At 38.2% G+C, this 14203-nt stretch overlaps 1 protein-coding gene across 4 annotated transcripts in view; it reads left to right on the top strand.

Moving 5' to 3' along the window:
• The window catches only part of CHD8 (chromodomain helicase DNA binding protein 8), a 61470-nt gene that overhangs the window by 26020 nt on the left and 21247 nt on the right, over positions 1-14203 (top strand). For all 4 annotated transcript variants that reach the window (XM_077770353.1, XM_077770352.1, XM_077770350.1 and 1 more), the window contains exons 6-11: positions 4590-4772; positions 4853-4921; positions 5277-5332; positions 5847-5964; positions 10124-10207; positions 13446-13583. In XM_077770353.1, the coding sequence (XP_077626479.1) occupies positions 4590-4772; positions 4853-4921; positions 5277-5332; positions 5847-5964; positions 10124-10207; positions 13446-13583 (648 nt within the window). The remainder of the gene's footprint in view (positions 1-4589; positions 4773-4852; positions 4922-5276; positions 5333-5846; positions 5965-10123; positions 10208-13445; positions 13584-14203) is intronic.

Here is a 14203-nt window from a genome sequence, read left to right as displayed (position 1 = left end):
AAAGAATACTACATGGCAATTAAAAACAATGAAGTAGAGAGGCGACTGGCTGGCTCAGTGAATAGAGCATGTGACTCTTGATCTTGGGGTCTTCCCATGCTGGATGTAGAGATTACTAAAAACACAAAACAAAAAAAGATAAAGTAAAACATTAAAAAAGTAAAATAAAGGAGCACATGGGTGGCTCAGTCAGTTAAGCATCTGACTCTTAATTTCAGCTCAGGTCATGATCCCAGGGTCCTGGGATTAAGCCCTGTGTCAGGTTGTGTGCTGAGCATGGAGCCTGCTTGCGATTCTCTCCTTTCTTTCTGCCCCTCCACTGCTTGTGCGTGCACTTGGTCTCTGTCTCTCTCTCAAAATAGAATAAACATTTAAAAATAAAATAAAAACAGTGAAGTAGAGTAGGGTGAGCTTAATGTGGAAAACTCTCCATATTAAAAAAAAATCTACATGTAGAATAGTGTATATACCATCTCTTTAATAACATTTAAAGAGAGAGAGTGTGTGTGTATGTGTATGTGAACATATACACATACATTTTTATACATCCGTTTATTTTTTCGTAGAAGGATGCACAAATAATTTTAGGAGAAGGTTGAAGGGTAGGTGGGTCATGATTACTATGCTTTCATTTCTATACTTTGGAACTTTTTATTTTGGCATTTTGTTTTTTAGGTTAAAAAATATATGTGAGAAAAATTACAGTAGGGCACAGAAGTAGATAACTATGACTATCTCCCAGTCTAGACCCCAGCCTCACAGTCTCCCACTTCTCTTCCCCAGAGGTGACCTCTGTTACCATTTTTTCTGTATCCTTTCAGAAATATTCCTTACTTTTTTTTTTTCTTGAAATATTCCTTACTTTAACGAGCACTCTACTTCCACTAATATGGAATATTGTATTCTATATGTACTCTATAGTCCCTTTTTTCCTCCAACAATATGTCTTGGAGATTATTCTTTATCAGGAAAGATAGATCTAGAGTATCTTTTTTGTATTATTAAAATTTGAAGTGTGCACCAAAGTAAAGAGATAATTTAATGAAGTCCCATGTTCCGTCACCCCAAAATTCTCTTACACTCACTTCAGTTAGTTTACCCTCTTCCCCAAAGGCAACCATTATTCTGATTTCTACTTACCATAGATTAAACTTAACCTGTTCTTAAACTTCATGTAAATGAAATGACCTAGTATGATTCAATTCTTTTAGCATAATGTTTTTGAGATTCATTCATGGAATTCAGTAGTTCATTCTTTTTTTTTCTTTAACACCACACTATACATTCTCCTACTGATGGATATTTGGGTTGTTTGCAATTTGGAGCTGTTGTGAATAGGCTGTGAATAGTCTTAGTAGGACTTTGTGGACACAGGCTTTCATTTTTCATGGCTAAATCTAAGGAATAGCAATGGTAGACCATAGGATAGTTGTCATCTTATACTTTCACCACTAATGAGAGTTCCAGTTTCACATCTTCAGTATTTGGTGATGTCAACTACCCCCCACCCCCTTTTTTTTTAAAGAGAGCAGGAGCAGTGTGCGAGTGGGGAGGGGCAAAGAAGAGAGAGAATCTTAAGATCTTAAGCAGACTTCATGCTAATGTGGAGCCTGACATGGGGCTTGGTCCCACAACCCTTGATGACCTGAGCTGAAATCAACAGTAGGACGCTCAACTGACTGAGGCACACAGGTGCCCCTGCCCCATTATTTTTCTTTTAATTTTTAAATTTAATTTTAAAACATGTTTGTTTATTTGAGAGAGGGAGAGAATGTGCACATATGTGTGCATGATTGAGTGGGGGAGATTTTTTAAAATTTTATTTTGAGAGAGTGTGTGCGTACATGTGCATGGGGGAGGACCAAAGAGAGAGAGGAAGGGAGAATCCCAAGCAGGCTTCACCCTGTTGACACAGAGCCCAATGTGGGGCTTGATCCCAGAAACCATGAGATCATGACCTGAGTCGAGATCAAGTCAGATGCTTAACTGACTGGGCCCATTCTTTTTAACTAGTTCTAAAACAGCGGCATCTGGGTAGCTCAATTGATTGAGCGTTTGACTTTTGATTTTGGCTCAGATCATGATCTCACGGTTCATGAGTTTGAGCTCTATAGTGTGCTAAGCCTCCTTGGCATTTTTTTCTCTTCTCCGCTATGCCTCCCCCCCCCCCAAAAAAAACAAAAACCCTTAAAAATAGTAAATAGTTCTATAACATTCCAGTTTTTGACTATACCATAATTTGTTTAACCAGTCCCCTATTGATGGACATTTAGGTTTTCTCTGGTCTTCTACTACCATAAATAATGCTACAAAGATTTGTATACATGTACAAGTTTATCTGTAAGATAATACCTTTGTAATGGAATTGCTAGACCAAAAGGTATCATCAGATTTTCTTTTATAGAGGTTATATCCATGTGTACTCTCACCAACATGTTCCTCTTTCCGTATTTGTTTTATGAGACTTTCAGACTTTTGTCAGTCTGTTAGGTACAAAAAAAAAAAAAAAAAATCTCAGTTTAGTTTTCAATTGTAATTGTTTTATTATGAATGTGAAGATCTTTTTACATTTAGGGTTATTTTTTTTCACTGTTCACTGTATCCATGTTATTTGCCCGTCTTTCTGTTGTGTTATGGATCTTTTCTTAGTTATTCAAATGAACTATGCTTAGGATATGTATTATGGGGTATTTTCCTCCTCAATTCATTATTTCTCTCAACTTTGTTACGTTATTCTGTACGTATCTTAAATTTTTTGCAAGGTCAAATTGATCAATTTATTAGAAACACCTTCCCTACTACAGGATTATAAAAAAACTCTTACTCATTTTCTTTTAGAAATGTTGTGTTTTCTGGGGTGCCTAGTGGTTCCATCATTTAAGCGTCAGACTCTTGATCTCAGCTCAGGTCTTGATCTCAAGTCTTGAACATGACTTCAAATCCCACGTTACGGGGGTGGGGGGCGATAGACCTTGAACATAAAAAAAAAAAAAAGAAATGTCTTTTCTTTATAAGATTTTTAAGAAGCTATTTTAAATCTTTCATTTTTATGTGATTTTGTTTCTTTCACCCTTTAGATGGCTAGACATTTCCATTCCCATTTATAGAATAATCCACTTTTTCCTCATTAGAAGTGCTATTTTTATCATGTTCTAAATCCACAGAAGTATTTTAGTCTATATTTGGACATTATTTCATTGACCTGTTTGTCTTGGAGAGGTACCAACCTTTGTTAATTAGTATAGCTCTATATTGTCCTTAAAATCTGGTAATTCAAAGCATACTTTTCCTTCTTTTTCCTGGTTATTCTTAGATGTTTTTCTTTTTCTTTGAATTTTTGGATCAGCTTATCTAATTTAAAATTGTATTTGTTTTGTCAAATTTTTGTAATTAGAATTGAGTCTTCTTATTCCAGAACAATTTTACCATTTATTCAAGTGTTTCTTAAGCCCTCCTGGAGTCTTTTAAAGTTTTCTTGATATAGATTTTATATATTTCTTAGTAAATTTAATTCTTTATATAATCTTTTTGTTTTCATATGTAGAATCTTTTCTTTTATATATTTTACGGCTCAGTTTATATAAGAATGATACTGATTTTTTTAATGTTTTATTTATTTCTGAGAGAGAGAGTGTGTGAGCAGGGGAGGGTCAGGAAGAAAGGGAGATACAGAATCTGAAACAGGCTCCAGGCTCTGAGCTAGCTGTCAGCACAGAGCCCTATGTGGGGCTCGAACCCACGAACTGTGAGACCATGACTAACCTGAAGTCGGAGCCTCAACTGACTGAGCCACCCATGCGCCCCAGAATGACACTGATTTTTAAAAATTTTTTTAATGTTTTTTTAAATTTATTTCTGAGAGAGAGAGAGAGACGGCTTGAGCAGGGGAGGGTCAGAGAGAGAGGGAGATACAGAATTCGAAACAGGCACTAGGCTCTGAGCTGGCCTTCAGCACAGAGCCCGATGTGGGGCTCGAACCCATGAACCGCGAGATCATGACCTGAGCCGAAGCTGGACGCTTAACCAACTGAGCCACCCAGGCTCCCCTCATACAGATTTTTAAAGTTGGTGTTATGCCAGGAAAGTTTGCTCAGTTTCAGTAGTTACATGTCTGAGAATTCATTTAATTCTTTGGGGGTTTTTCAGGGATTTAATCAGGATTGAAAAATAATAATTTTATCTCCATCCTTCCCATTTTTTTTTATCACGAGCTGTAAAGTATTACTTAATTAAAAAATGTTTTTGCTCAACTGCTTGAAAGAGTAAGGTAAATCTGAAATGTATTGATACAGAAAACATCTTTAAGAAACATTATTAACAAAAAAAGTAAGTAGCAGAACAATCCTGTAATCATATGCTATGATTCTATTTCTTAAAACAGAAAAACCTTAGAAATAAAAGAAATAGAACTGGAACAAAACATTTTTGCACCTTTGCACTTCAGGTTTGCTCCTTGTGGAGAGTACATTGCACCCTGCAGGTTGAGTCCTGGTGCAGTTTATTAGAACTTCTTGCCAATAGTACCCAGGTTAAAAGTTTTCTCTTTGAAAGACCTACACAGTTATTTTTAACCATTCTTGCCTCTACAGAAGAGACGCTCAAACCGCCAAGTTAAGCGAAAAAAATACACAGAGGATCTGGATATAAAGATCACAGATGATGAAGAAGAGGAAGAAGTGGATGTAACTGGTCCAATAAAAACTGAGCCTATCCTCCCTGAACCAGTGCAAGAACCAGATGGCGAGACTTTGCCTTCCATGCAGTTCTTCGTGGTAAGCCGAGAACTTAAGCAATATGAGAGGTTGTCCTGCTCCTCACAGTCTCTGTTGACTGACTGCATCTTTTGCTGCAGGAGAATCCCAGTGAAGAAGATGCAGCCATAGTAGACAAAGTGCTTTCCATGCGGATTGTGAAGAAGGAGGTGAGGCCTTAACCTTTAATGTCGGCTCAAAGTGTTACAGTGACGGACTTTATTTAATGAGGACCTTCGGATGTCAGGATATATTACTGCAGTGTAATTATGAAATATGGTGCAGAGAAATTAGCTAGAAAAGAACTGTCTTGTTGCATTCTGTTTTGCTTATCTGTTTAAAATGGCTGAAGGCTTATTTTTTCCAACTATAAGACCTCTTGTACTGAAGTACTAGATTAGTTCTTTAATCCCTCAGTCAGTAATATACCCTGGGGGCATTGGTATGAAGCTCTACCAGGAGTAGAGGAAATTAAAGGTTCTTTTTTTGACAAAGTATTAGTAACTATAATGTTTTTCTTCTCAGCTTCCTTCTGGACAATATACCGAAGCAGAAGAATTCTTTGTCAAGTACAAGAACTAGTATGTGATCCCTGCAAAAAGCTTTTCACCCTAATCTCCACAGGGTTGTAAAAAGTTCTCCTGTATAGTCTTTCCTGGGTGGGAAACGTCCCCTTTTTATAGTCCCCTAGCCTAGATTGTTTTCATTGAGGAAAATGTTGATTTAGAGAGAAATTTGGGAATTGTCATAATTCTTATTATTCCTGCCAGGAAGGTAGGATAAAGGCGATACCTGATAAAATCCTTTGTAATCCTTATGCCTTCGTCTGACATTAAGACCTTGCTGTTAAGACCTCTGCTGGTCCATGGACCAACAGAATTAGCCGTATTTGGGTGTTTGTTAGAAACGTGTACTTTCAAGCCTGCCCCATACTAGGTATTTGTGTGCAAAATCAAGTTTAAGAAGCCCTAATCTAAAAGACTATCTCCTACTTAAACACGTTGTACTCATTGTGACTGCTTCTGGCTAATCCTCAGACCTAGCCTACCACCTCTCCTTTCTCACATCATGACTGGCTATTTCCATCCCCTTCAGCTCCTATCTGCACTGTGAATGGGCTACCATCTCCCAACTGGAGAAGGATAAGAGGATCCATCAAAAACTAAAGCGCTTTAAAACCAAAATGGCTCAGATGAGACACTTCTTCCATGAGGTAATTAAGAATAGGTATTGCCTATCATTTATTTCATAGAAGCATAAATTACTGGAGTTACCAGTCTTGACTGATTCTTCAAGATTTATAGTTGCTTTGTATATGTGGGTATGAAGTCTTAATTTTGATCATTGGACTTTCCTTACCTTACAGCCCCATGCTTTGTTTACCAGGTCTAAATATGGTCTTTTTGTAAGTTAGTAGGATATTACAATATTGACTTGCTCAGTATCCATGGAGTATTTTCAAGATGGGTGATAAACCGACCTCTGGTCTACTTGAGGCATTCTTCTCTTAATGTCAGTCTGTGGCAACCGATGGTATCTGTAGGCATAAGCAAACGTATCATTAAGAGAAAACATTTATTTTCTATAATTTCTTTTTTTATTATTTAAAAAAATTTAATGTTTTATTTATTTCTGAGAGAGAGAGACAGCGTGAGCAGGGGAGGGTCAGAGAGAGAGGGAGACACAGAATCTGAAACAGGCTCTAGGCTCTGAGCTAGCTGTCAGCACAGAGCCCAACATGGGGCTTGAACCCACGAAGTGTGAGATCACTGTGAGATCATGATCTGAGCCAAAGTTGGATGCTTAACCGACTGAGCCACCCAGGCGCCCCTATTTTCTGTAATTTCTAACCCAATATATCAAGAAATTGTGATAAAGGAGCTTTAATTTCCCATAGTTACTCTTACTACTGGTTAAACACTGGAGCATTCATAGGGTCTGTTGAGTCATATTTTTAACTCTCTACTTTGAAAGCTTTGTATACACATCCCTTTGCCAAACTGGGATTTTTCATCTTTGTTATATATATGGTACTAAATGCCTTGAGAAGACCGATTCCTTTAGAAGCTTCTTAGAGCTAAAGGGGAAAAGAGCCCAGTAGGGAAGATTGAAGGTAGGAATAATGCAGAATTTCAGCAAAAAAAGTTCTGCCTGAATACATCTGATAAAGCTAACGTTATACCACCTGGTTTGCCAATAAATGAGTTATTAATCACATCACCTGGAGAGGGCAAGTAGGACCATGTAGGTTTTATAATTTCTTTTTATATGAAAATAATATTTGGGTTGTGTTTTCCATCTTTTTTTTAACATTTATTTATTTATTTTTTATGTTGAGAGAAAAAGAGTGAGCAGGGGAGGGGCAGAGAGAGTGACGGAGACTCTTAGGCAGGCTCTACTCTTTTCAGCACAGAGCCCGATGCAGGGCTCAAACTCACAAACCGTGAGATCATGACCTTAGCCAAAATTAAGAGTCAGACACTTAACCAACTGACCCACCCACCCAGGTGTCCCTTCATCTTTGTTCTTTTAATGCCTAATTTGTGAAATGTACAATGAAATGGTAATCCCATTCCAGCTAGTACTAATGTACAGTTTGTGATTATTGAACCAATCTCTGTGAACTCCTATGCCAGTTAAGTCTCCACATGTAGATAGGCTAATTAACCAAATCGGTCATTGATTTATTTGTCATTTATTATGTGCTAATCTCTATGAAGAACAAACCAGACGTGGTTTGTGTTCTCATCCACCTCACTGTCTAATTGGGAGAGAGAGAGAGATAGTAAAAAATAATTCAAATCACGATAAGTGCCAAAAAAGAAAGAGCACGAGGAGACATAACAGGTGGGAAAACGCCTACTTTGGATAATTAGGGAAGACTTCTCTGAGAATTGAATTATGAATAGGAGCAAGGATGTGAACCCATGTAAATAGTATTGCTGGCATGGGAAACAGCATATGTGAAAGCTCGGAGACAGGCTGAGGAACTGAAAAGACAGTGGAGTTGATGAACAAAAGAGAATGAATAGCCCAAAATGAGATCAGAAATTTAGGCAAGCAGGTGCTTACAGACCTTCTAAGCAGTTTGGTTTTAGTTTTATTTTTATTCTTAGTACAAAGGAAAATGATTAAATCATTTGAACAGGTCAAAGACGTAATCCAATGTTCATTTTTATTTTTAAATTTTTAAAAAATGTTTATTTTTGAGAGAGATGGAGACAGAGAATGAGCAGGGGAGGGACAGAGAAAGAGGGAGACACAGAATCTGAGGGAGGCTCTAGGCTCTGAGCTGTCAGCATAGAGTCTGATGTGGGGCTTGAACTCATGAACCAGAAGATCATGACCTGAGCCAAAGTTGGATGCTTAACTGACTGAGCCACCCAGATGCCACCTCCTTCCCCCGCAGTGTTTGCTTTTAAATGATCACTTAGATTTTAGAGAATGGGTTGAAGAAGAGTAAGCATGAAAGAGTTGTGAGCAGTATAGAAGCAGTTGAAGTTTTCTGGCTAGGAAATATGGCTTAGAATAGTGTGGTTTCACAGTGGAGAGAATGGATAGCTTAGAATTGACAAGGCTTGTGGTATGATGGCAGGTATGTGGTCTGAGCAAATGGGTTGAGGTGGGACCATTTATTGAATTATGGAAGATTTTAGAAGCAGCCAATTTGGGAGAAATCAATTTAGTTGAGACTATGTTACCTTTAAAATTCTTTTTTTTTTTTTTAAGTTTTTAAAATGTTTTTATTTGAGAGAGAGAGAGAGAGAGAGACAGCATGAGCAGGGGAGGGTCAGATAGAGAGGGAGACCCAGAATCTGAAGCAGGCTCCAGGCTCAACGCGGGGCTTGAACCCACGAACCGTGAGATCATGACCTGAGCCGAAGTCAGACGCTCAACCGACTGATCCCCTCAGGCACCCCACGTTTAAATTCTTGAACATACCTGTGGTTAAGCAGAAATATATGCAGATCTGAATTTTTCAGACTGCAATTAAAATTTTGAGTTTGTCAGCATATAAATAGTTATTAAAACCTTAATGATGATTAAAGTCCCCTGGGGGGGATTTTTGTACATTCTCATAGTTCTTTATTTTTTTATAGAAAGTTCCTTCTATAATAGAACAGATGTGAGCCCAGAACCAAGGCTTAAAGAATTCGCCCAGATTTATTTATTTATTTATTTATTTATTTTAATGTCTTATTTATTTCTGAGAGAGAGAGGGAGAGAGAGAGAGAGAGAGAGAGAGACAGCGTGAGCAGGGGAGGGTCAGAGAGAGAGGGAGACACAGAATCTGAAGCAGGCTCCAGGCTCTGAGCTAGCTGTCAGCACAGAGCCCGATGCGGGGCTCGAACCCACAAACCGTGAGGTCATGACCTGAGCCGAAGTCAGATGCTTAACTGACTGAGCCACCAGGCGCCCCTGTTTGTATGTTTTTTAAAGAATTCTCCCAAATTTAGAGGTCCAGATGAAGGAGAAGGAATTGTATACCAGTGTTACAGGAGAAAACTTATGCAAAAGATACATCACAAAAAGCACTGGCAACAAGTGTCTGAAGAAGGAAGAGTTTTTTCCATAAAGTTTCTTTGAGACCTTTGTTTGGAGCTGTGGGTTATATATTTTCATATACCACCCAAAGTTGGATGCCAGTGATTTAGAAGAAAAAGAACCAAAGTGATTGATAATTAGCCAAAATAAAAACCAGAACCAAAATAAGAGGGGAAGGGGCTACTGATGAGACTATGGTGTGTCAGCAAATCTCAGGGAAGAGAGTGTCTAATGGAGAGAATTAGGAATTGTGGAATGCTTTGTAGAGTTAAAGTGAACTGAAGACAAAACTATTTTGTTACATTCGACAATTTGGAGATCATTAATGACCTTGACAAGAGTAGTAGTTGAGTTGTGTGAGGAAAGTGGATAGAATAGTGGAATGGATGGACATTGAAAGTGATGACATGCAGATACCTTGTGTTTAAAATGGTTGAGAAAGTTTGGCTATGAAGCAGAGCAGATACGTAGTTACAGGCAGATGAAAAGTAAGGTCTTTTTAAGATGTGACATAGTAGAGAACATCGTGTATTTGTGGGAAGGATCCAATAGAGACGGATTCTTAGGAAAGTGAGAAGGGATGGAATCCGGAGATTATATGGACAGAATGGCCTCTCCTAGGAGACTTGCTCTGGTAATAGGTGATAAGATGGGTACAAGCTCAGGTATGTTTTTAGAATTTGACACTGTGAAAGTTGGGAACTCCCTTCTGAAAGCTTCTTTTTAAAAAGTTTTTTTTGAAGTAGGATCATCAGGTAAAGGTGGGGTAGAAAGTTGGGTCTACTGAACAATGATATTATGGTCTTACGGTTTAATAATTCCTCTAGGATGAAGAGCCCTTCAATCCTGACTACGTAGAGGTGGACAGGATATTGGATGAGTCTCACAGCATTGACAAAGACAATGGGGAGGTAAGTTGAGGCACGGAAGAACATGAAAGGTCTTATATTTCTGCTGGTCTGTTTGCCCATCTTTTATTTTTCAGATATGGCTAAAAAGTCTCTGGGACTCAAAAAAAGGTATTTTTGAGTTTTTCTGAGGGTTCTTTAGAAGGAAATTGGGAAGATAAGGGAGTAATGAGAGAGACTAAAAGGAAAGCTTTCCATAAAATCAAACATCTTAGAGCTATATTTTTAAATACCAAGAGCTATATTAACAAGTACTCCTTCATCTTGATCTCATTTTTCTCTTAGATTTTATATGGGAGACCCCTGACATTCAGTTGAGTGTGAGAAAAGGGGAGAGGTGTAGGGGTACTTCACAAGTCTTCATATTTATAAATGTAAGAATACCTGTACAGACTCTTAGCTTTCTCCATGTTGTTGTTGAGAATTACTAATATTTTTTTAATGTTTATCTATTTATTTGTTTAGAGAGTGTGTGTGTGTGATCAGGGGAAGGGCAGAAAGAAAGGGAGAGGGAGAGAATTCCAAGCAGGCTTCATGCTGGGAGCGCAGAGCCTGACTCAGGGATCTATCCCATGAGTTGGCTGCGCAGACTCGACATGGGACTCGATATCACGAAACTGTGAGATCATGACCTGAGCCAAAATCAAGAGTTGGATATTTAACCAGGTCATCAAAGAATTACTTTTTTGTTGAACTTACCTTCAATTAAATGCATTTTTGTTTATCATTAAAACTGATCTATTGCATTTGAATCTGTACTTTTTTTTAATGTTTATTTTTGAGAGAGAGATAGAGAGCAACAGGGAAGGGGCAGAGAGAGAGGAGAACAGAGGATCTTAAGCTGGCTCTATACTGACAGCAGAGAGCATGGTGTGGTGCTCTAACCCATGAACCATGAGATCATGACCTGAGCCGAAGTTGGATGCTCACCCAACTGAGCTACCCAGGTGCTCTTGCATCTATACTTTGAAACAGAATGTGGGATTTCCCCTCTTACAGATTCGGATTCAGTAGGTCTAGGGTGGGACCCAGAGATCTGTATTTTTAATTTGGTTCTCCAAGGGATTCTCAAGCATAGCTTCGTTGGGAATAAGAGCATTGAAGCTCTGTTAGCAGATTTTAACATGTGCTAAAAACACTTGTTGATACAGATTCAAAAATTACTTTTTTCATTTTCCAAATAAGAGTTGTAAAGATCTAAGTCACCAATGAATTCAACATTCTCTCTTAAGTCTATTTCAAACTTACTTAGACCATGAACCACATTCCCTTAGAACTTACTGCTTTCTGTTCACTTTAAGTAGCAGTTGTTGGTTTGCTTTGTAGGGCCACATTTCATAAAGTTTTTTTTAATCACATCTGACAGTTACTGCTTACCCAGTGACCAGTACAGAACAACAGAACCTTGTTAAAATGTCAGTCAAGTGGTGAGCAGGGCTCACTCACAAGTTAAGTGACACGTTTCCATATATCACCCTTACAGGACCTAAATATGAAAGTTTTCCTTATGTAAAATTCCAAGTTTATTTTATAAGCCTTTAGAGTCACTCAGAACCTTAGATGTCCAAGGCCTATTATAGTTCACTATGTCTTCATATCCTAATAGGCATCCTCAGATAACATATATTCTGTTTTGGGGGGTCGGGATGGGAGTTTGTTGTTCATTTGTGGGAGATGAGTGGGAAATGGATCGGTTATTAGAAAGGACAAGTTAGTTGCTGTTAAATTCTTCTCATCATTTTCAGGATCTCAGCCTTCTTAGCCTTGATAACCTTGTGCTCTCTAGCAACATACTTAACCCTTCCAGAATTAATTGGGCTTTGGTCCCTTTGGACTTTGTGGGAAATGGCAAAATAGAAGAAAATGTTTTAGTTCCCTCGTAGTAAAACTTTTGCTGCCAGTATTATAACAACATTCTGTATCCCCATTTCCCCTTCTTCCCAACGTAAGTTTAATTTGTCATCCTTTCTATATTACCTAATAGTAGAAATCAGTATTATAAATAATAAAGTCTTTGGAAAAGTAAGTTATGATGCTGGAAATGTGTGACCTGAACAAAGGCTTTATGTACAAAGTGACCTGAGTCACTATAATAAAGAAAAGGAGCAACTAAATTGATTCTGGGGATTCCATGATCTGTGACTCTGTTGAGGTATTTATATATATCTTCAAACTTCTTGCTGTTTTGAGGGGTATTCTGTGAGTTGAAAATAGAGACTATTGTTGATTACACTAGGCCCAATCTGAAGGTTTTCTGTTGTTTTGTTTTTTTTCTTTGAGAGGGAACATGTGAATGGGATAGGGGCAGAGAGAGAGGGAGGGAGGGAGGGAGAGAGAGTGAGAGAGATTCCCAAGCAGCCTCTCCTCCAACAGTGCAGAACCTGATGTGGGGCTCAAACTCATGTACCAGGAGATCTGGTTGGAGGCTTAACTGACAGCGCCATTCCAGGCATCCCAACACAAGGCCCAATCTAATCCATGTTTCATATAAGCCAGAAATGGAAATACAGTCAGTGCAAAGATCATCTTGAGTAGTGAGAATAGGAGCCATTTTACCATAGGTCACTGCCCATCCCTTGCAGTAGAACACCTACATATAGAGCATAGTACTGGTATTTGGAGCTTTAGCATTTGCCCTTCCTCTTCTCTCTTCTTACCTGTCCTCAGTGATACCTCTTTTCGTTCTCTCCTAGCTCACAAGGGAATCTCTTTACCACCATATGACTGCTCTTTGATGTAGCATCTGCACTCAGAGCTACAGAAGCTCAGAAGCCCAGTGATTTCAGCCCTGCTTTGCTCTTATGGGTTTAATATGTTCCTTGCTTAGAAAAGTGGTCGGCTTCCACTCTTCCACTGTATTAAATACGGTGCTAGGACACTTGTATGGAGCCAGAGGTCTATCTTTTAATTTCAACCTAAATCAAAATAATCTGGGGGGGGGGGGGGAGGAATATTTTTTGACACTTGCATGGTTGATAAGCATAATGTTTCAGTGCTTAGGGTTCTAGAAACTACTGTTAGAGCTTTGCCTTTTAGAACAGATTCTGATGAATTGCTGCAAAAATTATTAAAGCCATGAATAATCTAGTGCCTCAGCAGGTGAGCCTGTGGTATCCTTTTTTTTTTTTAAGTACTTTTTAGTATTAACACCTTGTCATCTGATTCTATAGTCAAATTCTCCTTTGAACACAGCAGAGAACACAGAATCAGTTTACTAAGGCTTTAGCTTCTTCTCTCCTAGCCTGTAATTTACTACCTGGTGAAATGGTGCTCTCTGCCCTACGAGGATAGTACGTGGGAGCTGAAAGAGGATGTTGATGAGGGCAAGATTCGAGAATTTAAACGGATCCAGTCCAGGCACCCAGAACTCAAAAGAGTGGTAAGTACATTTGCATTTAGAGTGTACAGCCCACATAGGCAATGATGTAATTTTTTATTTATAGAAGTTTATGTTGTTTCAGCTTTTAATTATGGACATTTTCAACATATACAAAAGTTAAAGAAATGTTACAGTGTACCCATCACCCAACTTTTAAGAACGCATAGCTAATCTTCTTTCATGTATTTCTCTGTCTACTCATTTTCTTATTTACCAAATTATTTTAAAGCAAATCTCGGATTCCTTTATTTCATCTATAAATATTTTGGTGTTTATGTCTAAAGGATAAATAATACCATTTTTATACCTGAGAAAATGTAACCATTTCTAAATATCATCAAATAACCAATCATTATATGTGTTTCCCTGATTGTCTTCTAAGGTTAAATTGCTTGAATTGGATTCAGAATAAAGGTCTATATATTGCTGTCAGTTAGTGTGTCTCAGATCTCTTAATTATAGTTCCTCTCCTCTCTCCTCTCCCTTCTTTACAGTTTTCCTGAAGAAATCAGGTGGTTTGTTCTCTAGGGTTTTCCATGGTCTGAAGTTTGCCAGTCGCATTCCCCTTTGGTACCTTCTAACATATTCTCTGGCCCTTATATTTTACATAAATGGTTAGG

This window comes from Crocuta crocuta, unplaced genomic scaffold (genome assembly GCF_008692635.1).
Source record: "Crocuta crocuta isolate KB4526 unplaced genomic scaffold, BGI_CrCroc_1.0 scaffold175, whole genome shotgun sequence".
NCBI classification, from domain to species: Eukaryota; Metazoa; Chordata; class Mammalia; order Carnivora; family Hyaenidae; genus Crocuta; species Crocuta crocuta.
Note: the sequence above shows the minus strand (reverse complement) of the source record. Positions and strands in the feature narration are given on the sequence as shown.